Source organism: Leptopilina boulardi, unplaced genomic scaffold, assembly GCF_019393585.1.
Source record: "Leptopilina boulardi isolate dan_hultmark-lab unplaced genomic scaffold, ZJU_Lbou_2.1 LbouV2_169, whole genome shotgun sequence".
Taxonomy (NCBI): domain Eukaryota; kingdom Metazoa; phylum Arthropoda; class Insecta; order Hymenoptera; family Figitidae; genus Leptopilina; species Leptopilina boulardi.
Genome location: NW_026137717.1, coordinates 1,827,115 through 1,849,823, shown reverse-complemented (window position 1 = coordinate 1,849,823; position 22,709 = coordinate 1,827,115). Strand labels below are relative to the sequence as shown.

At 27.7% G+C, this 22,709-nt stretch overlaps 2 protein-coding genes across 4 annotated transcripts in view; one reads left to right on the top strand and one right to left on the bottom strand.

Moving 5' to 3' along the window:
* The window catches only part of LOC127277556 (histone acetyltransferase KAT6B-like), a 35,570-nt gene extending 14,569 nt beyond the window's left edge, over positions 1 to 21,001 (top strand). For all 3 annotated transcript variants that reach the window (XM_051298771.1, XM_051298772.1, XM_051298774.1), the window contains 4 exons: positions 1,289 to 4,371; positions 8,055 to 8,518; positions 9,951 to 13,123; positions 16,588 to 21,001. In XM_051298771.1, coding sequence (XP_051154728.1) covers positions 1,289 to 4,371; positions 8,055 to 8,518; positions 9,951 to 13,123; positions 16,588 to 17,734 — 7,867 coding nt within the window. In that variant the 3' untranslated portion in view covers positions 17,735 to 21,001. The remainder of the gene's footprint in view (positions 1 to 1,288; positions 4,372 to 8,054; positions 8,519 to 9,950; positions 13,124 to 16,587) is intronic.
* Positions 19,995 to 22,418, bottom strand: LOC127277557 (high mobility group protein 20A-like). The gene is made up of 3 exons (XM_051298775.1): positions 22,242 to 22,418; positions 21,548 to 21,898; positions 19,995 to 21,074 (listed from the first exon to the last, which is right to left on the bottom strand). Exons 1-3 carry the CDS (start codon positions 22,286 to 22,288, stop codon positions 21,032 to 21,034), a joined length of 441 nt encoding a protein of 146 aa, XP_051154732.1. The 5' UTR covers positions 22,289 to 22,418; the 3' UTR covers positions 19,995 to 21,031.
* Between the last annotated feature and the right edge of the window lie 291 nt (positions 22,419 to 22,709).

Below are 22,709 nucleotides of genomic sequence, written 5' to 3'. Positions count from 1 at the left end.
TTTAAAACGTCAAAAATTAAAATTTTGAAAATATCAAAACTTTTCTGATAAATTACGCTCAACTTTTGCTGTTTTGTGCAAAAATTCATTTTTTAAAAAACCTCAAATCTCCGGGCAGAAAAAAAAACAAAAAACATTTTTCGAAATTCCAAAATTATAAATTTTCGAAAAATAAATATTGCCTTGATGAAATATTAATGAATAATAATAAAAAAAAATAATATCATAAATATTAATTTATTATTATTATTAATTTTGTGCAAAAATCTATTTTAAAAAAAAAAATTTTAAAATCCTTGACAAAAAAAAATTAAAACCTATTTTTATAACATCCAAAATTGAAATTTAAAAAAAAAACTAATTCTTTTGCTAAATTGCACACCACTTTTGCTGTTTTGTGCAAAAATTTGTTTTTTTTTTTAAAACTGAAAATTCCGGGCAAAAAAACCATAAAACATTCAAAACCTTTTTCAAAACTTAAATTTTTGATTAAAAAAAAAGCAAAAAATATTTAAAAAATTTTTTAAAAATAAACTTGTCCTATTTTGTATCAAAATCTATTTTTTAAAATACTCAAATTCTGGGCAAAAAATTTTTTAAAAAAACATTAATTAAACGTCTAAAATTAAAAAAAAAAAAACAATTTTTTTTGCTCTTGTGAACAAATGCGTTTTTTAAAATTCAAAATTCCGGGCAAAAAAAATTTAAAAAAAAAAAAAAACATTTTTAATTATAAAATAGTAAAAATTTTAAAAACTTAAATTTTTGGAGTAAAAAAAGCAAAAAATATTATTTAAACTAAAATTTTGAAAAAGAATAACAAATAAATATACTATAATGCACTATTTTACGGAATAGTTTTTACTATATTTCAAAAGTAAATTTTACTATTTTCTGAATAAAAATTATCAGAAGCTGAGGACATTTTAGATTTTACTTTTAAAATTAGTAAAATTTATTTTATTCCTTTTTTTATTTTTCTCCATTCAAAAATAATATTCTATAGATAAAAAATTATTTACTTCCAATAAATATTTATTCGATGATAGTCAAGTAATCGAGTATTTGAATCAAATAAATTTTTTTTGTTTTTAATTCTGCACGTAAAAAAAATCTTCACCTGGAACAGCGATATATTTTTCGATATATATATTTTTTTTTCTCTAGAATAGCGAAAACTTTCGCTGTTTTAGTGAAATATATCGCTGATCTAGGTAAAGATTTTTTTTACGTGTGTAATTTGAGTGAATGTTTTTTTTGCTAACGTGTATTTAAATTATGTCAACAGATCCAATGTATCGAGAAAGAGTTTGGCATCATCAACAACAACAACAACAACAATGACGACGACGACGACGACATCGTCGACGACAACAACTCCAGGAAAAAAGAGCAGTCCTCAGGTGGCTCAGGTGGACACGTGCTCGGACGGTAATGCGGGTGTTGTCTCCCCTCGTCAACCAATTTCTAATTCCTCTCCCTTAATCCAAAATCCAAATCCCATCACTACCATCAACACCACTACCACCGCAACATCAACAGCTGCAGCAATTAATAGCGCCAACGTTGGTGGTGGTGGTGGTGGTGTTAGTGGCGGTGGTTCCAATCAGGGTCGACTTTTAGAAGAGAAAAATGACAAAATCTCAAAGGAGAAACAAAAATTTTTCAGGTTATCCGCATTTAATGCCGATCACAATAAATTAAAACGTGGTACAATTCAAACAAATGAAAAACAAAAAATATTAATCAAAAATACAAGAAAAGAATCGTCAATGTGTAATAAAAAAATTAATTTACCAACAAGAAGAATTCAATTGTCAAGCAGTAGTAGCAGTAGCAGTAGTAGCAGCAGTGATAATTCAAGTTCAAGCGACAGTAGCGAAAAGGAAAATGATGGAACAAGTGATGAATCATCATCATCATCTGAAGAAGAAGAAGACGAAGAAGAAGAAGAGGAAGAAGAAGGAGAAGAGGAACAAGAACAAAAACAAGAAAAGGGTAAAATTCGTCAAAAATCAAAACAACCATTCAGTTGTGATTTAAATGAAGATAAACCCTGGGGATTTGCAGCAGCAGCAGCAAAATTAACAGTTGAATCACCATTTTTTAGTAATATTACAAGTACATTTGGTGCAACATTACCAAAACTTGATTTAAACGATAAACCAACATTTGGCCTTCACATACAACCGGCAGCAAGTCCTCCAAATTCATCAAAATTAACGCAAAAAGGAAAAAATAATAAAAAATCCCCCGAGACGGAAATTACAAAAGTAAAACCCGGCTCGGGACAATTAAAAGGTCTTTTTGATGGTCTCAGTCATTTTTTTTCAACGCCAAGTAATAGTCGAACTAAGCCAGGTGCAACGCCACCTAATTATGCTCCGGATCGAAGAAAACGTTGCCAAGACGATAATTCATCTGGCTTCAAAGAAAAAATTGCAAATGATGACAAAATTTTCAAAAATAATGGAAAAACAACAAGGGAAAAACGAGAAAAAGAAGAAAAAAATAAGGGAAAAATTTTAATGAAAGATAGAAGGAAAAACGATCGCTGGAAACGAGATGAAGACGAAGAAGATGACGAAGAGGAAGATAATGACGAAGAAGAAGAAGAAGAAGACGAGGAAGAAGATAAAGAAACGAAGAAAAAAGAAAATAAAGCGAATAATAAAGAAACAGAAGCAAAACATAAAGAAAAAGAAGCTAAAAATAAAGAAAAAGAAGCTAAACATAGAGAAAAAGCAGCTAAAAATAAAGTAGATGAAGAAGATGACGAAGATAACAATGGAGAAGAAAAAGAAGAAGAAGAAGAAGAAAACGATGAAGAAGAAGAAGAAGAAAGCAACGAAGAAGAAGATAAAGACGAAGAAAAAGGAAAAAGAAAGGAGAAAACTAGGGGAAAATTCTTCAAGGAAGCTAGAGAAAAAGTCCTAAAAGAAACTAGGGAAAAAATTACCAAGGAAACTAGGGAAAAAGTCCCAAAAGAAACTAGGGAAAAAGCTCCAAAAGAAACAAGGGAAAAAGTTCCAAAAGAAACTAAGGAAAAATTTCCAAAAGAAACTAAGGAAAAATTTTCAAAAGAAATTAAGGAAAAAATCCCTAAGGAAACAAGGGAAAAATATCAAAAAGAAATAAGGGAAAAAATTTCAATGGAAAAAAATTCCAAAGAATGTAGGGAAAAAATACCTATGGAAAAAATATCTAATAGAGAAAAAATCCCTAAAGAAACGAGGGAAAAAATTCCTATGGAAAAAATATCTAATAGAGAAAAAATACCTAAAGAAACTAGGGAAAAAATTCTTAAGGAAAGTATTGAAAAAATCCCCAAGGAAATTAGGGAAAAAGCTATCAATGAAATTAGGGAAAAAATAACTAAAGATAGTAAATTCCCTAGGGAGAAGCAGAAGAATGATGAGAAAAATGAGATTCAAAGGGAAAAATCACTAAAGGAAATACAAAAAGAATTATTGAGGGAAAAATCCCTAAGGGAAGGGGAAAAAAATCAAAAGGAAAAATTATTAATACAAAAAGAAGTTGAACGAAATTATCAAGGTAGGGAAAAATCGCTTAAGGAATTGCAAAAAGAATTATTGCGTGAAAAAGCGATAAAGGAATTGGAAGCGGAAAAAAAGAGAATCGAAAGGGAAAAGGAAAAAGAAGAAAAGGAGAAGGAAAAAGAAAAAAGGGAAAAGGAAAAGGAAAAAGAAGAAAATGAGAAAAAAGAAAAGAGGAATAAGGAGAAAATTCGGGAACATGAGAAGCCAATTAGGAACGTTAAGGAAAAGCCAATAAAGGACAAACCGCCAAAGAATAACGAACCTGGAATTTCTTCTTCTTCTTCTAATTTTTCTGCTATTTCTTCTTCCTCTTCTTCTTTTTCTTCTATTTCCCCCTCTACTTCTTTTTCATCATCGCGAAAAAAACCCACCGATGAAATAAAAGAGCCACGAGTTCCAAAACCGGGAATATTTACACCATCGGATGAGAGTTTATTTGTCATTGATAAACCCGTGGCAAAAATGACGCCATCGAGTCTAGTGAAAACTGCAGTCAACAGTAAACGACATGAGCATGAACGAAGAAAAATGTTAAAAGGCGCCGATGGATTATCAATGATTAAATGCGAACAAAATGAGCTACAATCATCGACATCTTTTCCTTTAAGAAGAAAAAATTCAATGGAAAATAATAATAGTAATATTAATCAAAATCGTCATCCTGATCCTACATTGAAATCTCCACAATTTTCCATAACCAATAAATCCAAATCCAATCCACGTAATAGCGCTACTACTACTACCACCACCACCACCACTACCACCAACACCACCACGACACCCCGCGCGACACCCTGCTCCACCAGGAAGGGTAAGAGTCTTCCCCCCCCTCATATATTCAAGGAAAAAAAAACATTCCTTTTCATTCATTTCCTTTCTTTAAGAAAAAAAAAAAATAATAATTGGAGAAAAAAACAATGCACCCATTTTTGCTAAAAAAAAAAAAAAAGATAATCCTTTCTAATCTTCAAAAATATCCTCACTCACCACGTGGATGTGTTGGCGGTGTGGTGTTGTATGGTTTTGTTGTTGATATGTGTGTGTGTGTGTGTTTGCTTGTACATTAGAGATGGACATTTTTTTTCATTTATTAATATTACTAAAACTAAAAACAAAAAAAAAATTGATTTTTTCATGAAAAATTTAGTTTTTGTAGAAAAAAAAAATTATTTTTTTAAATACTCTCTAAATCTGAATTAGTAAAAATTGTTTACTAATTTAAATTAGTGACTCACTTTTTGCTTTAGAATTAGTTAAATTTTACTAATTGTTAGTAAAAGTTACTAATAATTAGTCAAATTTTACTAATTTTTAGTAAAAGTTACTAATAATTAGTCAAATTTTACTAATTGTTAGTAAAAGTTACTAATAATTAGTTAAATTTTACTAATTGTTAGTAAAAGTTACTAATAATTAGTTAAATTTTACTAATTGTTAGTAAAAGTTACTAATAATTAGTCAAATTTTACTAATTTTTAGTAAAAGTTACTAATAATTAGTCAAATTTTACTAATTGTTAGTAAAAGTTACTAATAATTAGTTAAATTTTACTAATTGTTAGTAAAAGTTACTAATAATTAGTTAAATTTTACTAATTGTTAGTAAAAGTTACTAATAATTAGTCAAATTTTACTAATTTTTAGTAAAAGTTACTAATAATTAGTCAAATTTTACTAATTGTTAGTAAAAGTTACTAATAATTAGTCAAATTTCACTAAATGTTAGTAAAAGTTACTAATAATTAGTCAAATTTTAGAATTTCAGAAGCAAAAAGTGAGTCACTAATTCAAATTAGTAAACATTTTTACTAATTCAGATTTAGAGAGTAAGAAATTATTTTTTTGGATAAAAAAATCATTTTTTTTTCAGAGGAATAATTTCTTAGTCTAAAAAAATGATTTTTTTTTGTCTAAAAATAATTTTTCTGTCTAAGAAATTAATTTTTTTTTTTGCCTAACAAATCACTTTTTTAATCAAAAGAAAATAATTCATTTTTCTTTTTCTAAGAAATCATTTTTTAACCTAACAAAATCATTTTTTGCCTGAATAATCATTTTTTTCACAAAAAAAAAAAAAAATTTCTCTCGTAAATTTCTTTTTGTCAAAAAAAAATAATTTTTTTGCTATAAAATAATTTTTTTTTTTTTTTTTGGCTAAATAGAAAATAATTCATTTCATAGAAAAAATTATTTCCTAGCCTAATGAAATCATTTTTTGATTAGGAAAATAATTTCTTTGTAAAAAGAAAAAAAAAAAAAAAAGAGAAAATCATTTTATTTGTCTAAAAATATTTTTTCTAAGAAATCATTTTTTTTTTTTTTTTTGTCTAAAAATTATTTTTTAAGCCTAAATTAAAATTTTTCGCCTAAGAAATTTCATTTCTTTGTTGAAAAAATAATTCTCTCTTTAATTAATGATAATTTTTTTGACAAAAAAAATCCATTTTCCAACTAACAAATTATTTTCTAAATGAAAAATTATTTTATGACTGAAAAAATAATTTTCTGACTAAAATTTGTTTTTTGGCTAAAAAAAAATAATTTTCTAACTAAAAATTTGTTTTTTAACTAAAAAAAATAATTTTCTTACTAAAAAATTGTTTTTTGTCTAAAAAAAATAAAAATAATTTTCTGACTAAAAAAAATAATATTTTGATCTAAGAAATAATTTTTTATTCTAAAAAAATCATTTTTTGCCTAAGAAATCATTTCTTTGTAGAAAAAATTATTTTGTTTTATTTTTTTTTGTGCTACAAAATTCATTTTTTGACTAAAAAAAATTCTTTTTTGATTAAAAAATTATTTTCTGGCTAAAAAATTATTTTCTGACTAAAAAATTATTTTCTGACTAAAAAAAATAATATTTTTGTTTAAGAAATCATTTTCTAGTAGAACAAAATTATTTTTTTGGTTTAACAAAAAAAAAATCCTTTTTTGTTAGCTGAAAATAATTTTTTTTTGACTAAAAAATGATTTTTTTTTTTGTTGAAAAATCATTTTTTCATCCAAAAAAAATAAATCATTTACTTGTTTAAGAAAATCATTTTTACCTAAAAAAAATCATTTTTTTTTGTTTATCAAATAATTACTAAAATTATTATGAGTCATTGACGGGAACCCCAGAATATTTTGATTAATATTCCAATGATGTAATTTTCATAAAAACTCTCTGAAGAATGTTTTTTGTTTGTTGGCCACAAAACCTGGTGCACAAAAAATATTTTTCATGGATTTCCATCTCTATAATCGATCTGTGTAAAGTAGAATCGCTTTACGCAGTGGTTTTTTTTTTATTATTATTGTTTTATTCATGCTGCATAACTAAAAAAAAAATAATTTTAACATTGGCTCTGGTATATTTTCTCTTTTTTTTTTTTATTTCCATCTGCAAATATGTAACTAACACTGAATGTTTCTCGAAGAGTATTATTATTATTATTATTATTTTTATTATTATTATTGTTACTATTATTATTATTAATATAATATAATATTAATAATAAATAATGGTGATAAATAATGATTTTTTTATAATTTTTTTTTTAATGTTAGTTACCAGTGTTGTGGATGGAAATGTTCTGTTTCAGGACTGAAAAGAAAGTTATATATAATTGCACATTTTTACAATTTTTCCAGAGCCTTACCTGCTGGTTACTGACATTAAGCAGGCGTATTTTTTATTTTTTTTTTTTTATTTTTTTAGATATTTAAAATAACATCAAGCTTGCCGCTCTCATTAATTTTTTGTACCGACTGAAAACCCATCCTGACACTGCCAACACGTCCAACAAATTCCCATCATTGAATTTTTTCGCTTTCATTTATTTTTTTTATCATTAACATTCATTCATTTATTATTTACAACACAATTTGCGTTTCTCTTTATTATTATTTTTTTTCTACTCATACACTAAAAAAAAAATTTTTTTTTTCTATTTCGAAAAAAAATACAGGGTATTTATTTTCAATAAAAATCCTGAAAATACTTTTTTTTGTTTGTTTCATTTCTTTTGTAACTTTTTTGTTTTTTGTTTTTTTTAAAATTATTTTCTTCCTCTTACGAGGAGAATATTTTTGTGTATATATATATATATATATAACTATAAACACAATCCACAATAATACTTTGACAAAATAATTCAGAAAAATAAATTGAAAAAGGCATTGCTTTCTATAAATTAAAAAAAAAAAAAAAAAAAAAAAGGGAGGGGAAAAAATTTCATAAACGATCAACTTTGAAAATAATTTTTATTAAATTTTTTTTTATATTTATAAATTTTTATAATAAATTATCATAAATTTATAAATTATAAATTTATAAACTTTTATAAATTTTTTAAAAATATTTAACATACTCAAAAGTAAAAAAAGAAATATTAAACAATTGTTACAGTATAAAAAAGGGAAATTTTTGTTTATTAATGGAATAAATATATTCAAAAAAAAAAAAAAAAAATTAGAAATACCAATTTTGAATTTTTTCGTTTATTTTTAGATGAATTGGTATTACCACAAACATTACCATCGGGTGTCACGCAAAAAGATGTTGATCTTTTTAAAGAGGCACGTGATCGTGCTAATCATTTGACAACAACCACTGAAGATGTGGAAATGACAAAAACGACAATGTCGTCAGCAACGACGACAACAACAACAGCAACAACAACAGGAACAACAACAACATCGGCGACAGCAAATTCCGTAAGTCCCGGTGGTACGGGTCCCGGTATAGGAAGTCGTAATCCAGCCGCAATTGTATTTGGACGCTATGAAGTTGAAACATGGTATTCGAGTCCATTTCCTCAGGAGTACGCGAGACTACCAAAGCTCTTCTTTTGCGAATTTTGCCTCAAATATACAAAAAGTCGAGCCGTACTCGATAGGCACATGGACAAATGCCAATGGAGGCATCCGCCCGCAACCGAAATTTATCGATGCAATGGATTATCAGTATTCGAGGTGAGTTCAGTTGCATTTCAAAAAAAAAAAAAAAAAAAAAAAAATTAGTGTTGAGACCGTTGAGACTATTGAGACTATTGAGACTTAAAACTGTAAGACTTCAGACAGTTTTGACTTAAAATTTTCGAGACCGTTGAGAGTTAAGAGCATTGAGACTTGAGACTGTTGAGAGTTGAGACTACTGAGACTTTATACTGTCGTGACGTAAAATTTTTGAGACCGCTGAGAGTTGAGAGCATTGAGACTTAAAACTATTGAGAGTTGAGACTAATGAGAATTGAGATTATTGAAACAATTAAGACAAAACTTTAAGACTTTAGATTGGTGTAACTTACATTTTTTGAGACTGATGAGAATTGAGACTTTTGTGACTTAAGATGATTGAGACTTAAGATTATTGTGACTTTAAATTGTAGAGAGTTAAAATCATTGAAAATTGAGTCTTTTGTGAATTACAATTTTTAAATCATTGAGACTTGAGACTGTTGAGAGTTGAGACTATTGAGATTTGAGATTGTTGAGAGTTCAGATTATTGAGACTTAAGATTGTTAAGACTATTTTGATACTAAAAACTTTGAGACTTTAGATTGTTGTTGATTAAAATTTTTAAAATTATTGTTACCGTTGAAAGTTGAGACTCTTGAGACTTGAGAATGTTGAGAGTTGAGACTTTTGTGACTTAAGATTATTGAGACTTTAAATTGTAGAGAGTTAAAACCATTGAAAATTAAGTCTTTTGTGAATTACAATTTTTAAATCATTGAGACTTGAGACTGTTGAGAGTTGAGACTATTGAGATTTGAGATTGTTGAGATTTGAGATTGTTGAGAGTTCAGATTATTGAGACTTAAGATTGTTAAGACTATTTTGATACTAAAAACTTTGAGACTTTAGATTGTTGTTAATTAAAATTTTTAAAATTATTGTTACCGTTGAAAGTTGAGACTCTTGAGACTTGAGAATGTTGATGAGTTGAGACTTTTGTGACTTAAGATTATTGAGACTTAAGATTTTTGTGACTTAAGATTGTAGAGAGTTGAAAACCATTGAAAGTTTAGACTTTTGTGAATTACAATTTTTAGATCATTGAGACTTGAGACTGTTGAGAGTTGAAGACTATTGAGACTTAAAATTTTTGAGACTATTTAAACTTAAAACGTTAGAATATTGAGACTTGAGACTGCTTAACAAAATTGACCCGTTAGAATATTTAGACTGTTGAAATTATAAAAAAAATGTGAAACTATTGAGAATTGAGCCCATTAAAATATTAAAACTATTGAGAATTGAGACTATTGAGACTTGATACTTAAAAATCGTTTAACCAAGAAGTCCAAGTTTCGCTAATTGATTTTTTAATAATAATAATAATTTTCAAATAAATTCTTTATCAAAAAATAAAATCCTATTTGTTTATTTTTTTTGTTGCAGATTGACGGTAATGTGAACAAGATTTATTGTCAAAATCTTTGTCTATTGGCAAAATTATTTTTGGATCATAAAACATTATACTATGATGTTGAGCCATTTTTATTTTATGCAGTGACAAAAAATGATAAACACGGTTGTCATTTGGTTGGTTATTTTAGTAAAGAAAAACATTGTCCCGCTCAACGTTATAATGTCTCATGTATAATGACATTACCACAATATCAACGGCAGGGTTTTGGTAGGTTTCTCATTGAATTTAGTTATTTATTATCAAAAGTTGAAGGTATACCGGGAACACCTGAGAAACCATTATCAGATCTTGGCCGCGTATCATATCATTCATTTTGGAAAAGTGTTGTACTTGAATATTTAGATTCTCATCGTGATTCAAAGGACATTAAATTAAATGATATTACAAGTGAAACTGGTGTTTCGGGACATGATATTGCAACAGCATTTCAATTATTGGGTTTTTTGAGATCAGTCGTCACTGAGACGACGACGACGACGACGACAACAATGACAACGGCGACACAGGATAATAATAGACAAGTAAAAATTGTTATTGATTGGAATAAAGTTGATATACATATGGCAAAAGTGAAAAAAACATTGAGAATAAAATTAGAGCCCGATTGTTTAAGATGGATTCCATTATTGACACAAATTCCAAATCCATATACAAGTTTGGATGATGGTGAAACAACAAGTGATGGTTCACCACTTATTGAATTGAAACCAGTGCCAACGATTGTGGAAAAAATACAACGTGTTAAAATAAAGAAAAAACCACGTGGTCGTAAAAATTTACAAAGAAGATCATTGAAATCAAAAACGCCGCAAAAAAATACTCTGTTAAAATCATTGAAAGAAGTAAAGGAAGTGAAAGAAGTGAAAGAAGTGAAAGAAGTGCCAAAAGAATGTGATGAATTGAAGAGTACAAGAAATTCACGGAAACAAATAACGCCTAAATTGCCAAAGACACCGACAACGCCGCCATTATTTTCCGCCTCTGGTCGAAGAATGAGAAGATCAAAAGCACCGCTGGAGACAACGACACCAATTTTGGCAACAACGCCAACAAGTTCGTTAACACCGTTGAGAAAACGGAAACATTCGGAAAAAACTGATTTAGAAGAGGAGGAATTAACGAGTCGAAAACGTACCCGCGAATCATTGAGGGATGAGAAAATAAGGGAGAAAGAGGAGAAGATTAAGGAAAAGGAGGAGAAACTGAAAGAGAAGGAGAGGGAGAAGGAGAAATTGAAGGAGAAGGCCCTGAAGGAGAAAGAGGAGAAGGCCAAGGAACGTGAGGAGAAACTAAGAGAAAAAGAGAAGGAAAAGGAGAAGGAGGAAAAATTGAAGGAGAAGAAAAAAGAGGAGAAGAAAGAGAAATTAAAAATTAAGGAACAAAATCGAAAAAACGAGGAAAAGGAACCTAAGGAAAAGGAAAATGAAATTGAATCTATTCCAAAATCCATCAAAAAACAAAGTAAACTCGATGATATACTTCGTAAAGTCACGAGTCGTCAGACAAAATATCTACAGGCAAAACTCGCTAAAGAAAAGAAGGAGAATCAATTGGATAATTGTAATGGTAGTGAAAAACCCAAAGAGTCAACAACACCGAAACGTGTACGTAAAATTGAAATATCCAAAACTCCAGAACCTGTTTCTCCAATTCCCACTATTGAATCCCTTCCCGAGGAGACAACAATAGACGCAAATCCAGAATCAGTGCCAATTCCCGTTGAAACGGAGATTTCAGCAAGTCCAGGTGAATACGAAGGTGGCGATGAGGACGAGGGCGAGGAGGATGATACAATTCCAAAACCACGTGAAGAATCACCAGAGAAAAAAATCATCGAAGAAGAATTAGAAGAAGAAGAAGAGAAGGGTGAAGAACCAATGCAACTTGAACCCGAGTATGAAAAACCCGAGCCAATGGAGGAAGAGGAGGATGTCGAAGAGGAAAAAATAGAGGAAAAAATTCCTGAAGTGACCTTAAATACGGAGAAAATGATTTTGGAAACAGTTGAAGAAAAAGAATCAGAAACAACACCGCTTGTTGATAATCCAAGTTCTGTGAAACGTACCCCACCATCGCAGCCCGATCTTCCTTCAATGGGTGTTTATACACCTGATTCGACGACAAATTCAGTTCATTCGTTACACTACGGACAATGTGATTTGGATGTTAGTCAATTGGGTTTAGAATCACCTACATCAATAGCAAGTGATCTTGCTTCGCAAAATAGTGTTGAACGTCCACCAAGTGCATTGCCGGCAATGCAGAGTGTTCCCATGCAAATTTCTGTACCTGTTATATTACCGAATCAGTATGATTGTTCGGTTCAACAGCAGCAGCAGCAGCAATCATCTTCGGCTTCTTCACATGTGACAATTCATTCGATGCATCAAAATCTACAGCAACCGCATACGCCGCAAACGATACAGCAGCCAAGAACACCGCAATCGCACACTCCGCAGAGTATTTCGACTCAGAGTCCGCAGCCATTGCCTCAGAGTCATACGCCTCAACCGCAAATTCCTGCGGCTCAACCGATGCAGAGTCACACGCCTCAGCCAATGCAAAGTCACACGCCTCAGCCAATGCAGTGTCATACGCCGCAGCCAACAATTCCGCAGAGTCATACGCCTCAGCCGACGATTCCGCAGTGTCACACTCCGCAACCGACGATTACGCAGAGTCATACGCCTCAACCAACAATTCCGCAGAGTCACACTCCGCAACCGACAATTACGCAGAGTCATACGCCGCAACCGTCAATTCCACAGAGTCGTACGCCGCAGCCAACAATTCCGCAAAGTCATACACCGCAACCGACAATTCCACAGAGTCACACTCCGCAGCCAGCGATTCCGCAGAGTCATACGCCACAACCAATGCAGCAGCATTCGCAAAATATTCCAATACACAGTCCACAACCGCAAATGACGACGCAGAATCATGCAACGCAACCAATGCAATTGTCATTGCAGCAGAATCAAAGTATTTCGAGTCATAGTCAACAGCAGCAGCAGCAGCAGCAGCAGCAGCAACAACAACAACAGCAACAGCAACAACAGCAGCAGCAGCAAAGTCAACATCAACAACAGCAATCACATTCGCATAGCAGTAAACGTGCCAGTGGATCGCAAACAACTCATAGGTAATGTAGAATTTTTGTCATATTATTAGTTTGACATAGTATTTTTAATTTATTAACTTGTTTTTTCGAGAAATATTTAAAAACTGCAACTTTATAGTTGAGGAACTTATCAGAATATTCAGTAATTTTTAAAACATAATTTTTCTTTTCTACGTATTCAAAACTGATTCTTATTTGGCCAAAAACTAATTCTTATTGTACGGAAAACTAATTTTTATTGGTGCTAAAATGATCGAAACTAATATTTATTTGAAAACTAATTCTTATTTTATCGAAACCTAATATTTTTGGACGGAAAACGTTTTTTTTTTTTTTGGACTTTAACTGAATCTTATTTGACGGAAACGTGATTTTTATTTTGCCGAAATCTGATACTTATTGGACAGAAAACGGAATCTTTAACCAAAACTGATTCTTATTTGGCCGAAAACTAATTCTTATTGTACAGAAAACTAATTTTTATTAATGCTAAAATGATCGAAACTAATTTTTATTTGAAAACTGATTCTTATTTTGGCTACACTAATTCTTATTTGGCCGAAAATTTCTGCTTACTGGACGAAAAACAGATATTTATTTGTGCTAAACTGTTTTTTTTACCGAAACCTAATAGTTTTTGTGACGGAAATTTTTTTTTGGGGGGGGAGGGGCTGAACTGAATTTTGTTTGATAGAAACTGATTCTTATTTTGCCGAAATCTGATACTTATTGGACACAAAACGGAATCTTTAACCAAAACTGATTCTTATTTGGCCGAAAACTAATTGTTATGGGACGGAAAACTAATTTTTATTGATGCTAAAATGATCGAAACTAATTTTTATTTAAAAACTGATTCTTATTTTGACTACATTGATTCTTATTTGGCCGAAAATTTCTGCTTATTGGACGAAAAACATATTTATTTGTGCTAAATATTTTTTTTACCGTAACTGATACTTATTTGGCCGAAAACTGATACTTGTACAGAAAACTTAATTTTTACCGAAACTGTTAATTATTTGTCCGAAACCTAATAGTTTTTGTAACGAAAAAAAAAATTTTTTTTGGGAGGAGGTGCTGAACTGAATTTTGTTTGACAGAAACTGATTGTTATTTTGCCGAAATCTGATATTTATTGGACGGAAAACGGAATCTTTAACCAAAACTGATTCTTATTTGGCCGAAAATTTCTGATTATTGGACGAAAAACTGATATTTATTTGTGCTAAACTGTTTTTTTTACCGAAACTGATACTTATTTGGCCAAAAACTGATACCTCTTGGTACTTTTTTTTAATACTGATACTTATTTCGGCTAATGTGAATCTAATTTGACTGTAACTAATTCTTATTTAGCCGAAACCTGATTCTTATTCGATCTAAACTATTTCCTATACTTTTTTCTTAAATTTTACTGTTAGAAATTTTTATTTAGCCTAATTTTTACTTAAACTAATTTACATTTAGCTAAATTACTCATTTGTCCTAATCTATATCAAGCTTAATTTTTATTTTGACCTAATTCTTATCCACCTTAATACCTATTTGACATAATATTTTCATTAGCCTAATTCTTACATGGCTTAATTTTATAGTTTACCTAATTTTGATTCTCCTTAATTCATATTAAGCTGAATTTGTATTTAACCTAATTCTTATTTGACCTAATAGTTACTTAATCTTATTCTTACTTGGTATAATTTTTTTATTTAGCTCTTAATTATTATATGGCTTTTTTTTATTTAGCCCAATTTTTAAAAGTGGTTCTTTTAAAGCCTAGAATTTATTAAAAATCTTAATTTTTCTTATAAAAAATAAAAAAAATTAGATTTAACTAATCATTAGGCTGTATAAAAATTAAGCTAAATAAAAATTAGTTGAATTATTAATTTTGACTAAATAAAAGATAAGACCAAAATAAAAATTTAACAAAAATAAAAATTAGGCCGTATATAAGAATTAAAATAAATATTAAATAGGCCATAAAAAATTAGCCTAAGAAAAAAATTGATTGATATAAATTAGGTTAAATAAATATTAGGCCAAATTGAAATCAAATTCAATACAAATTAAGCTCAATATAAAATTAGTTAAAATAAAAATTCAGTTAAATTCAAATTAGGTTAGAATATAAATTAGAAAATTCAAAAATTAGGTTAAATATAAAATAAGGAAATGCAAAAATTAAGCTTAATAAAAATTAGCTTATGAAAGAATCAGGCTTAATATAAATTAGGACATATAATAAATAGACTAAATAAAATTTTTCTGCGATTTTCTAAAAAAAAAATTTGGTTTTAATAAATATTAGGGCAAATAAGAATTGGGTTAAATAAAAATTAAAACCTAATGAAAATTAAGCGAAATATATAATTAGGGCATATAAGAATTATGCTAAATAAAAAAATAGGCCAAATGTTAATAATTAGGCTAAATATAAATTATGCCATATAAAAATTGGGCCAAATGATAATTAGTCTAAATATTAATTGTGCCATATAAAAATCAGACTAAATAAGAATTAGATAAAATAAAAATTAAGCCAAATGAGAATTAGATAAAATAAAAATTAAGCCAACTGAGAATTAGATAAAATAAAAATTAAGCCAAATGAGAATTAGAAAATATGACGATATTTTTCTTTTATTAAGATTTTAGTTTAATTTTTGTAACTATTTTGAAATTTTACTGAATGCGAAGTGTAATATTTAAAATAACAAAGTAGAAGATTTCTTTTTTACTGGGACATGTCTTTTTTTGATTAATAATATAATTTTTACAATTTAATAGATAATGACGGTGATAATGTTGATGATAATGATAATTATGATGATGATTATGATAAAAATTATGATAATGATGCTTGTGTGAATATTTTTTTGTTAATGAGTGACATATAAAAAATTTTTTTTTTCCTAATTACATGACGACGTATGTTTTCATATATTAAAAATTTCTGTAATATGTTTATTTTTTTATTTTTTATTTATGACTATATTGTATAAATGAGGAGAGAGCACTTAGAAAATTAGTGCCACAAAAAACGTCGTATTTTATGTTTTTTATGTTAATTTTTTTTTAATGTAAGAAATAAATTTATTTTATATTTTTTTTTGTAAAATAATAATTTGTGTTTATTTATTTTTTTTCCATATGAACTTTCATTTTTTTCATCTGTAAGTTTTTGTATCTCTATTTTTATTGAACGAGCCGAGAATTGAGTTCATAGAAACAACTGTAACTTGCCTTTTTTTAGGTTATGTTGTCCATAACGTTCAAAAATTTTTCTCTCATTTTTTTTTTTAAATTGAGATTAAAATTATGGAATTTTTTATAGAAACAAATCAAATTTTCCATAATTTTTTTTTATGATTATGATCAACATAACCTTAAAAAAAAAACGGTATTTCGGCAGTTTTAGCTGAAAAAGTGAGAAAATTTTTGTTTTTTCGATAATAAAAATGAAAACTTGATTCTTTCAGATCGAGATCAAATCAACAGAGCAGATCACATCGTGCAACGCCACCAACGCCACATACTCAAAGCTCGCAACATTCATCGTCAACTATTGTCCCACCGCCTCCTTCTCACAATAGTCATTTACCACCACAATATCAACAGTCATCATCAATGACAGTCCCCACAGTACCACATCCACACAGTCACAGTCATGCTGCACATTCACACAATATGGCAGTAATAAGCCAAGGTAATTACATGACTGTTGCCTCACAACCATTTCCCACTCAAAACACTTATGTTATACAACATCGTGGCGGTAGATCAGTACCAACACCATGTACAACAGCGACAAATTTTTACATTCAAACAAGTTCAATGCCCCATTCACATACACCATCGCCTTCATCATTGACCGGAAGTGGTGGTGGTGGCGGCGGTGGTGGTACTTCCGGTGGTTCAAGTATAACAGGAACAGCCGGTGGTGGTAGTTCCGGTGTTCATCAAACAACGAATTCTTGTAGTCTCGCAAAACTACAACAATTAACAAATGGCCTCGATATGATTCCACCAACGGCGCCACCGCCCGGTATGAATCTATCGCCACCACCTTCATTGGCACACACAATGACACCACCACAATCATCAAGACAACTATCAACACCACCACAAGTTCCATTAAGCTATGCTAAAAATTATTATAATGTGAATACAGTATCGCCGGGTGCACCATCAGTTGTTGGTCCAACGAGTAGTCGTTCAACAAGTAGTCGTTCATCGGTGAATAGTAATACAATGTCATCATTGGGACAATCATATGCAAGTGAAAGTCTCTATAGACAAACACTTGATCCATCTGGTAGTTGTCCACAAATGCAAAGTGCCGCAAGTCGTGTTAGTTCTAATGTTGCATTAAATACAAATCTCATGGCAGCAGCTCAATATGGTTATCGTGTTGCACAACCAACAACTGGTTATATGAATCAAGCGGCACAATTGGGTGGTTTTATGAATCAGGCAAGTCAATTGCCTGTTGGAGTTGTTAATGTACCAGCGCCCTATTCACAGGATCCACATCAACAAAATCCAGCCGCTGTCTATACGACTTATCATAGTTATATTAATGGCAGTTTAATGCAACCATTGAATAGCACCATGAGACCGCGTTAAATTTTTTTTCCCAAGGCATAAAATTTCTTTTTTTTTTTCTTTTTTGGTATTATTCCTCAGCCAAGGGGCCAAAAATAAATCGTAAATTAGGTTTTTTTCGGGAGCGCACCAACCTGACCTTTGCCGATTTTAATAAAAGTTGGTATTTTCATTTGTAGTGGTACCACTGACACGTGGGTGGAATATAAACATCCACTTTTCAGAGGTTTTGAAAAAAAATGCGATTTAAAATTTTTAGCAGTTAATAAAGGCCGCGAAATATTTAAAATCGCATTTTGGACGATTTTAACGGTAATTTTTTTTTTTTATAGTGGTACCACTGACACGTCGGTGGAATTTAAACACCTAATTTTCAGCCGTAATGAAAAAAATGCGATTACAAATTTTTTGTCGACCGAAAAAATTCGAAATTACCGTTAACGGCGGTAAAAAATGTAAAATTGGATTTTTTTCAAAACGGCTTGAAAGTGGGTGTTTATATACCATACCCGTGTCAGTGGTACCATCATAAATTAAAATACAATGTTTCGTTAAAATCGGCAAAGGTCAGGTTGGTGCGCTCTTGTAAATTTTGTTCTTTTTAAAATTAAATCTTATGCCAAAAAAACAATTCAAATTCAATTTTTGCTCTCTCTCTCTTTTCTCAAGGAGGGATTTTATTATTTTTTATTTTTTAATGGAACGACTCCGCAAAGTCGGCACTTGTGATAGAAGGATCAGTACACATAACCTATAAGATGACTCCTCGATTTATATATATATATATATATATATATATATTTTTTTTTTTAGAATATAGACGAAGTAGATTTTAGACGTTTTTTGCCCACAGTATTTCGTCCCCTATACACACACACACACACACTCTCTCTCTCTCTCTCTCCCCTCTTCTCCATTAGTTGAGAAAAATTGAGATTTTTTTTCCCCCTTTCTTTTGTTTTAATTGTCAATTGTCAGGTTTTACTGTTTAAAAAAATTTTAATTTGTTTTTTTTTTCAATTTAGCAATTTCGATCGGTAAAGTAGATTTGCAATTTTAACCTCAAAAATGACTATTTTGCTCAATTTTTTTTTTCTGCAAAATAAATTTGAAAAGTCGATTTATTAACTTCAAAATAAAAATGATTTTATTTCTATTAAGAAGAATATAACCTCAAAAAAAAAAAATATATATATATATATATATTTTGCGTAATATTTTTCATGGGAAATAAATTTGAAAAGACGGTAAAGTAGATTTATTAACCTTTAAAATAAAAACGATTTTATTTCTATTAAGAAGAATATAACCTCAAAAAAAAAAAAAATATTTTGCGCTATATTTTTCATGGGAAATAAATTTGAAAAGACGGTAAAGTAGATTTATTAACCTCAAAATAAGAAAAAAAAATTTCTTTCTATTAAGAATAATATAACTTTAAAAATAATTTTTTTTTCGTAAACAAAAAAAAATGAATAATCGAAAAATTACACTCATCAAATTTGATTATAAATTTAATTAAATTTTTTATTAAAAAAAAAATTGTACAAAAATTATAAAAATATATATAGAAAATATATTAATAAAAACCAATTTTTTTTTACGAAATTTGGAAAAAAAAATTTCTTTTATTTATTTAAAATTTTTTTTTAATATTCTTAAATTTTTTTAAATTATTTTGATTGAAAAAAAAAATTCAATAATATTTATAAAATGACGAGAGACAATTTTGAATTTAAAAACAATTTGAATTTATAAGAATTAATGCATTTAGTAGTATTTTCCTTTTTTTTAACAATATTATCCCTCGAATTAACATTTTTAGGGCATTCTCTCTCTCTTTTTACCTCCCTCCCTCCCCCCTTCCCCTCACCCCGACAGTGTTACGTTTTGTGTATGATAATATTTATAAAAAAAAAAAATAAAAAAAAAAATATGCTTACAATATTAAAAAAAAAGCGGACTAGCGTAATGTGAAAAAATATATTAATAATAATAATAATAATAATAATAATAATAATAATAATAATAAATAATAAATAATAATTCACATCACGAGAGTCCGACTTATTCTCTGTTTTTTGATATTATCAATTGTTAAAAACATTGTTGTTTACGTTTTCGGGGCACTTTGTACTTTACTGTATTATACAAGAAGAAAACAAAAAAAATAATAATAATAATAAATAAATAAATATAAAATAAAAAATAATATTATTATAATAATTATAATATAATTGCTCCTGTAACGATAACGATTATATTTAATTATCGTCAGAAGTTAAGAAAAAAAAAAAAAAAAAAAAAAAAAAAAAAAAAAAAATTACACTTTATATTTTACCCCTCTGTACAAGAAAAAAAACACATACACTATTCTGTCGCTTACTTTTTATTATTTTTAATCTAATGCGAAAAAAAATTGTTTTAAAAAAATTTTCAAGGGCACATTTTTTTTTCTCTGTGTTTTTTAATTAAAAAAAAAAGTGTATAGAAATTAAAAAAAAGAAAAAAAAAAAAAGCCAAGAAATGTTCTGCAAATTGTCACTCTCCACCTTTCGCAAAGCGTTGAAAATTATTTTTTTGTACATTGACACGAGAGAATGGGAGACTGAGAGAAAAAAAAAATTTTTTTTTTGAAAAAAAAGAAAAGTAAAAAAAAAAATTGAATATGTGAATTTTGTGCGTTTTTTGTGTGTGTTAGAAAGAGAAAAAAAGAGAAAGAGAGAGAGAGAAATTGCCTAATATAACTTATATCTTCGAATTTTTGAGAGAGAGTGAGAAAAAAAAAAAAAATTGTATGGTGCTTCTTCCATAAGTACTTGAATCGATTTTATAGATTGATTTCATTTTTGGTGACATTTTGCGGAATACGGCTACGAGATAAGTAATATAATAAAATATTAATATTTGTATTATAAAATATATTTATAATATAATAATAATTTTATATTATAATAATTATTTATAATTTTATATCAAAATTATATAATATTATAATAATTATATAAAATTATAATAATTATTTTATAACATATATTATAAATATATTTATAATACACTCGTTGGAGTTAATTTTTTTTGTTTCATTTTTTTTTTTTTTTTTTTTTTTTTTTTTTTCCAAAACGAAAAACACGACGTGACGGCGAGTCGTTTTTTTTTTTAGCATAATTTCTAAATTGTAAGTAACTTCTTCTAAGATATAGTGTAAAAATACATCAATATTTATTGTACATAGTTATAAAAAAAAAAAAAAAATACTAACAAATAAAAAGGAAATCATAAATATCACACGACTTCTTGTTTCTTACATCATCATCTTCATTTTTTCTTATACATTGTTTTTTTCTTTGATCTCAGCATTCTATATTAAAAAAAAATTTGTTGAACAAAAATAATAAATAATAATAAAAATAAAATAATAATAAGAATATTATTCTATTTTTTTAAATTAATTTAATTAATTATTTAATTTATTAATTAATTCTCAATTAATTTTTCTAAATTTAACTAGTTTATTTAATTAATTAACTATTAAAATAATTAATTAATTAATTAGTAAGAAGCAAAAAAATTACAGGTTATGTTTATGATAGTATATGTAAAAAAAAACTTTTATAAACATAACCTACAATTTTTTTTAAATATGGAGGCAAAAAATTATAGGTTATGTTTACGATAGTTTTATAATTATTATCATAAACATAACCTATAAATTTTTGCTTCTCATGATTTATATTTATAAAATAAAAATAATAATAAAAATATATTAATAAAATTAAAATAATAATAATAATAAAAAAATTATTATTATTATTTTTTTGAAAAATTTCTTACTTTGAATTAATAACTTGATGTAAACGTTTCTTTTTAATTTTTTGCCGCCTTTTTTTCTCATCATTTGCTAAATCAATATATTTTTGCCGTTGATTTGCATTCATTTGTGACCAACGTTTACCGGCAATACGTGCAATTGTTGTCACTGGTATATGTGATTTTTTACTACGTAATCGAAGAAAAAATATAATAAATGGATTTGTTGCTCCACAATAATTTTCATATTTTTTATTATTATTACTACTAATGCTAGTTGATGGACGTGATTTTGTTTGTTGTTGTTGTTGTTGTTGTTGTACAACTGCAACTGTTGATTTTATTTTTCGATTTGTCACCAAATTTCCATCTGTGCTGTGCAGATTAAACACAAATAACTGCAATATTTTTATAATAATGGAAAACAAATTTTTTCTTTTCTATAATTTTTTTCTTTATATAATATAATTATATTATTATTATTTTTTTAAATATTTTTTATTATTATTATTAATTATTAATAATTAATTAATAATAATAATAATAATAATAATAATATTATTATTGTTATTTTATTAAATAAATTTTTTTCTCGAATAGTGAATTTTTAAAATATTTAAATATTTTCCTTCGTTAAAAAATTTTTTTATAACCAAAATATAAAAATAATAATATAATTGTAAATTGATAAAAAATTTTAGGTTTCAGTGAATTTTACCTCTCTTGTTTTCTCTGACAATTTGAAGAGGAAAATTTAATTCCCATTTTGGAAAAAATAAGAATTTTTGCAAATATTGACTACTTTTTTTTTACTATATATATAACTATAATAACTATATAACTTGATAATTTTATTTGATTTTCGGAGAAATTTTTTTTTAATGTTATGACAGTTTTATGAAAATGACAGTTTTTTAAAACTTTTTTTTGTTTTTTTTTCATTATATATATAACTAAATTTTCAAAAAAAATAGTTATTTTTGAATAAATTTTTTCGTACTTTTTTTTAGTGAAACGAATATTTAATTTTTATTATTATTATTATATTATTACTGTTATTATTTTTATTTTATTATTATTATTATAAAATTAAAATTATCAAAATTAATTATTATTAAAAATTTTTAATTAAAAAAAAAAATTAGTTCGTACGCCCCTGAAGAATAATTGGAAATAATCGATTGGG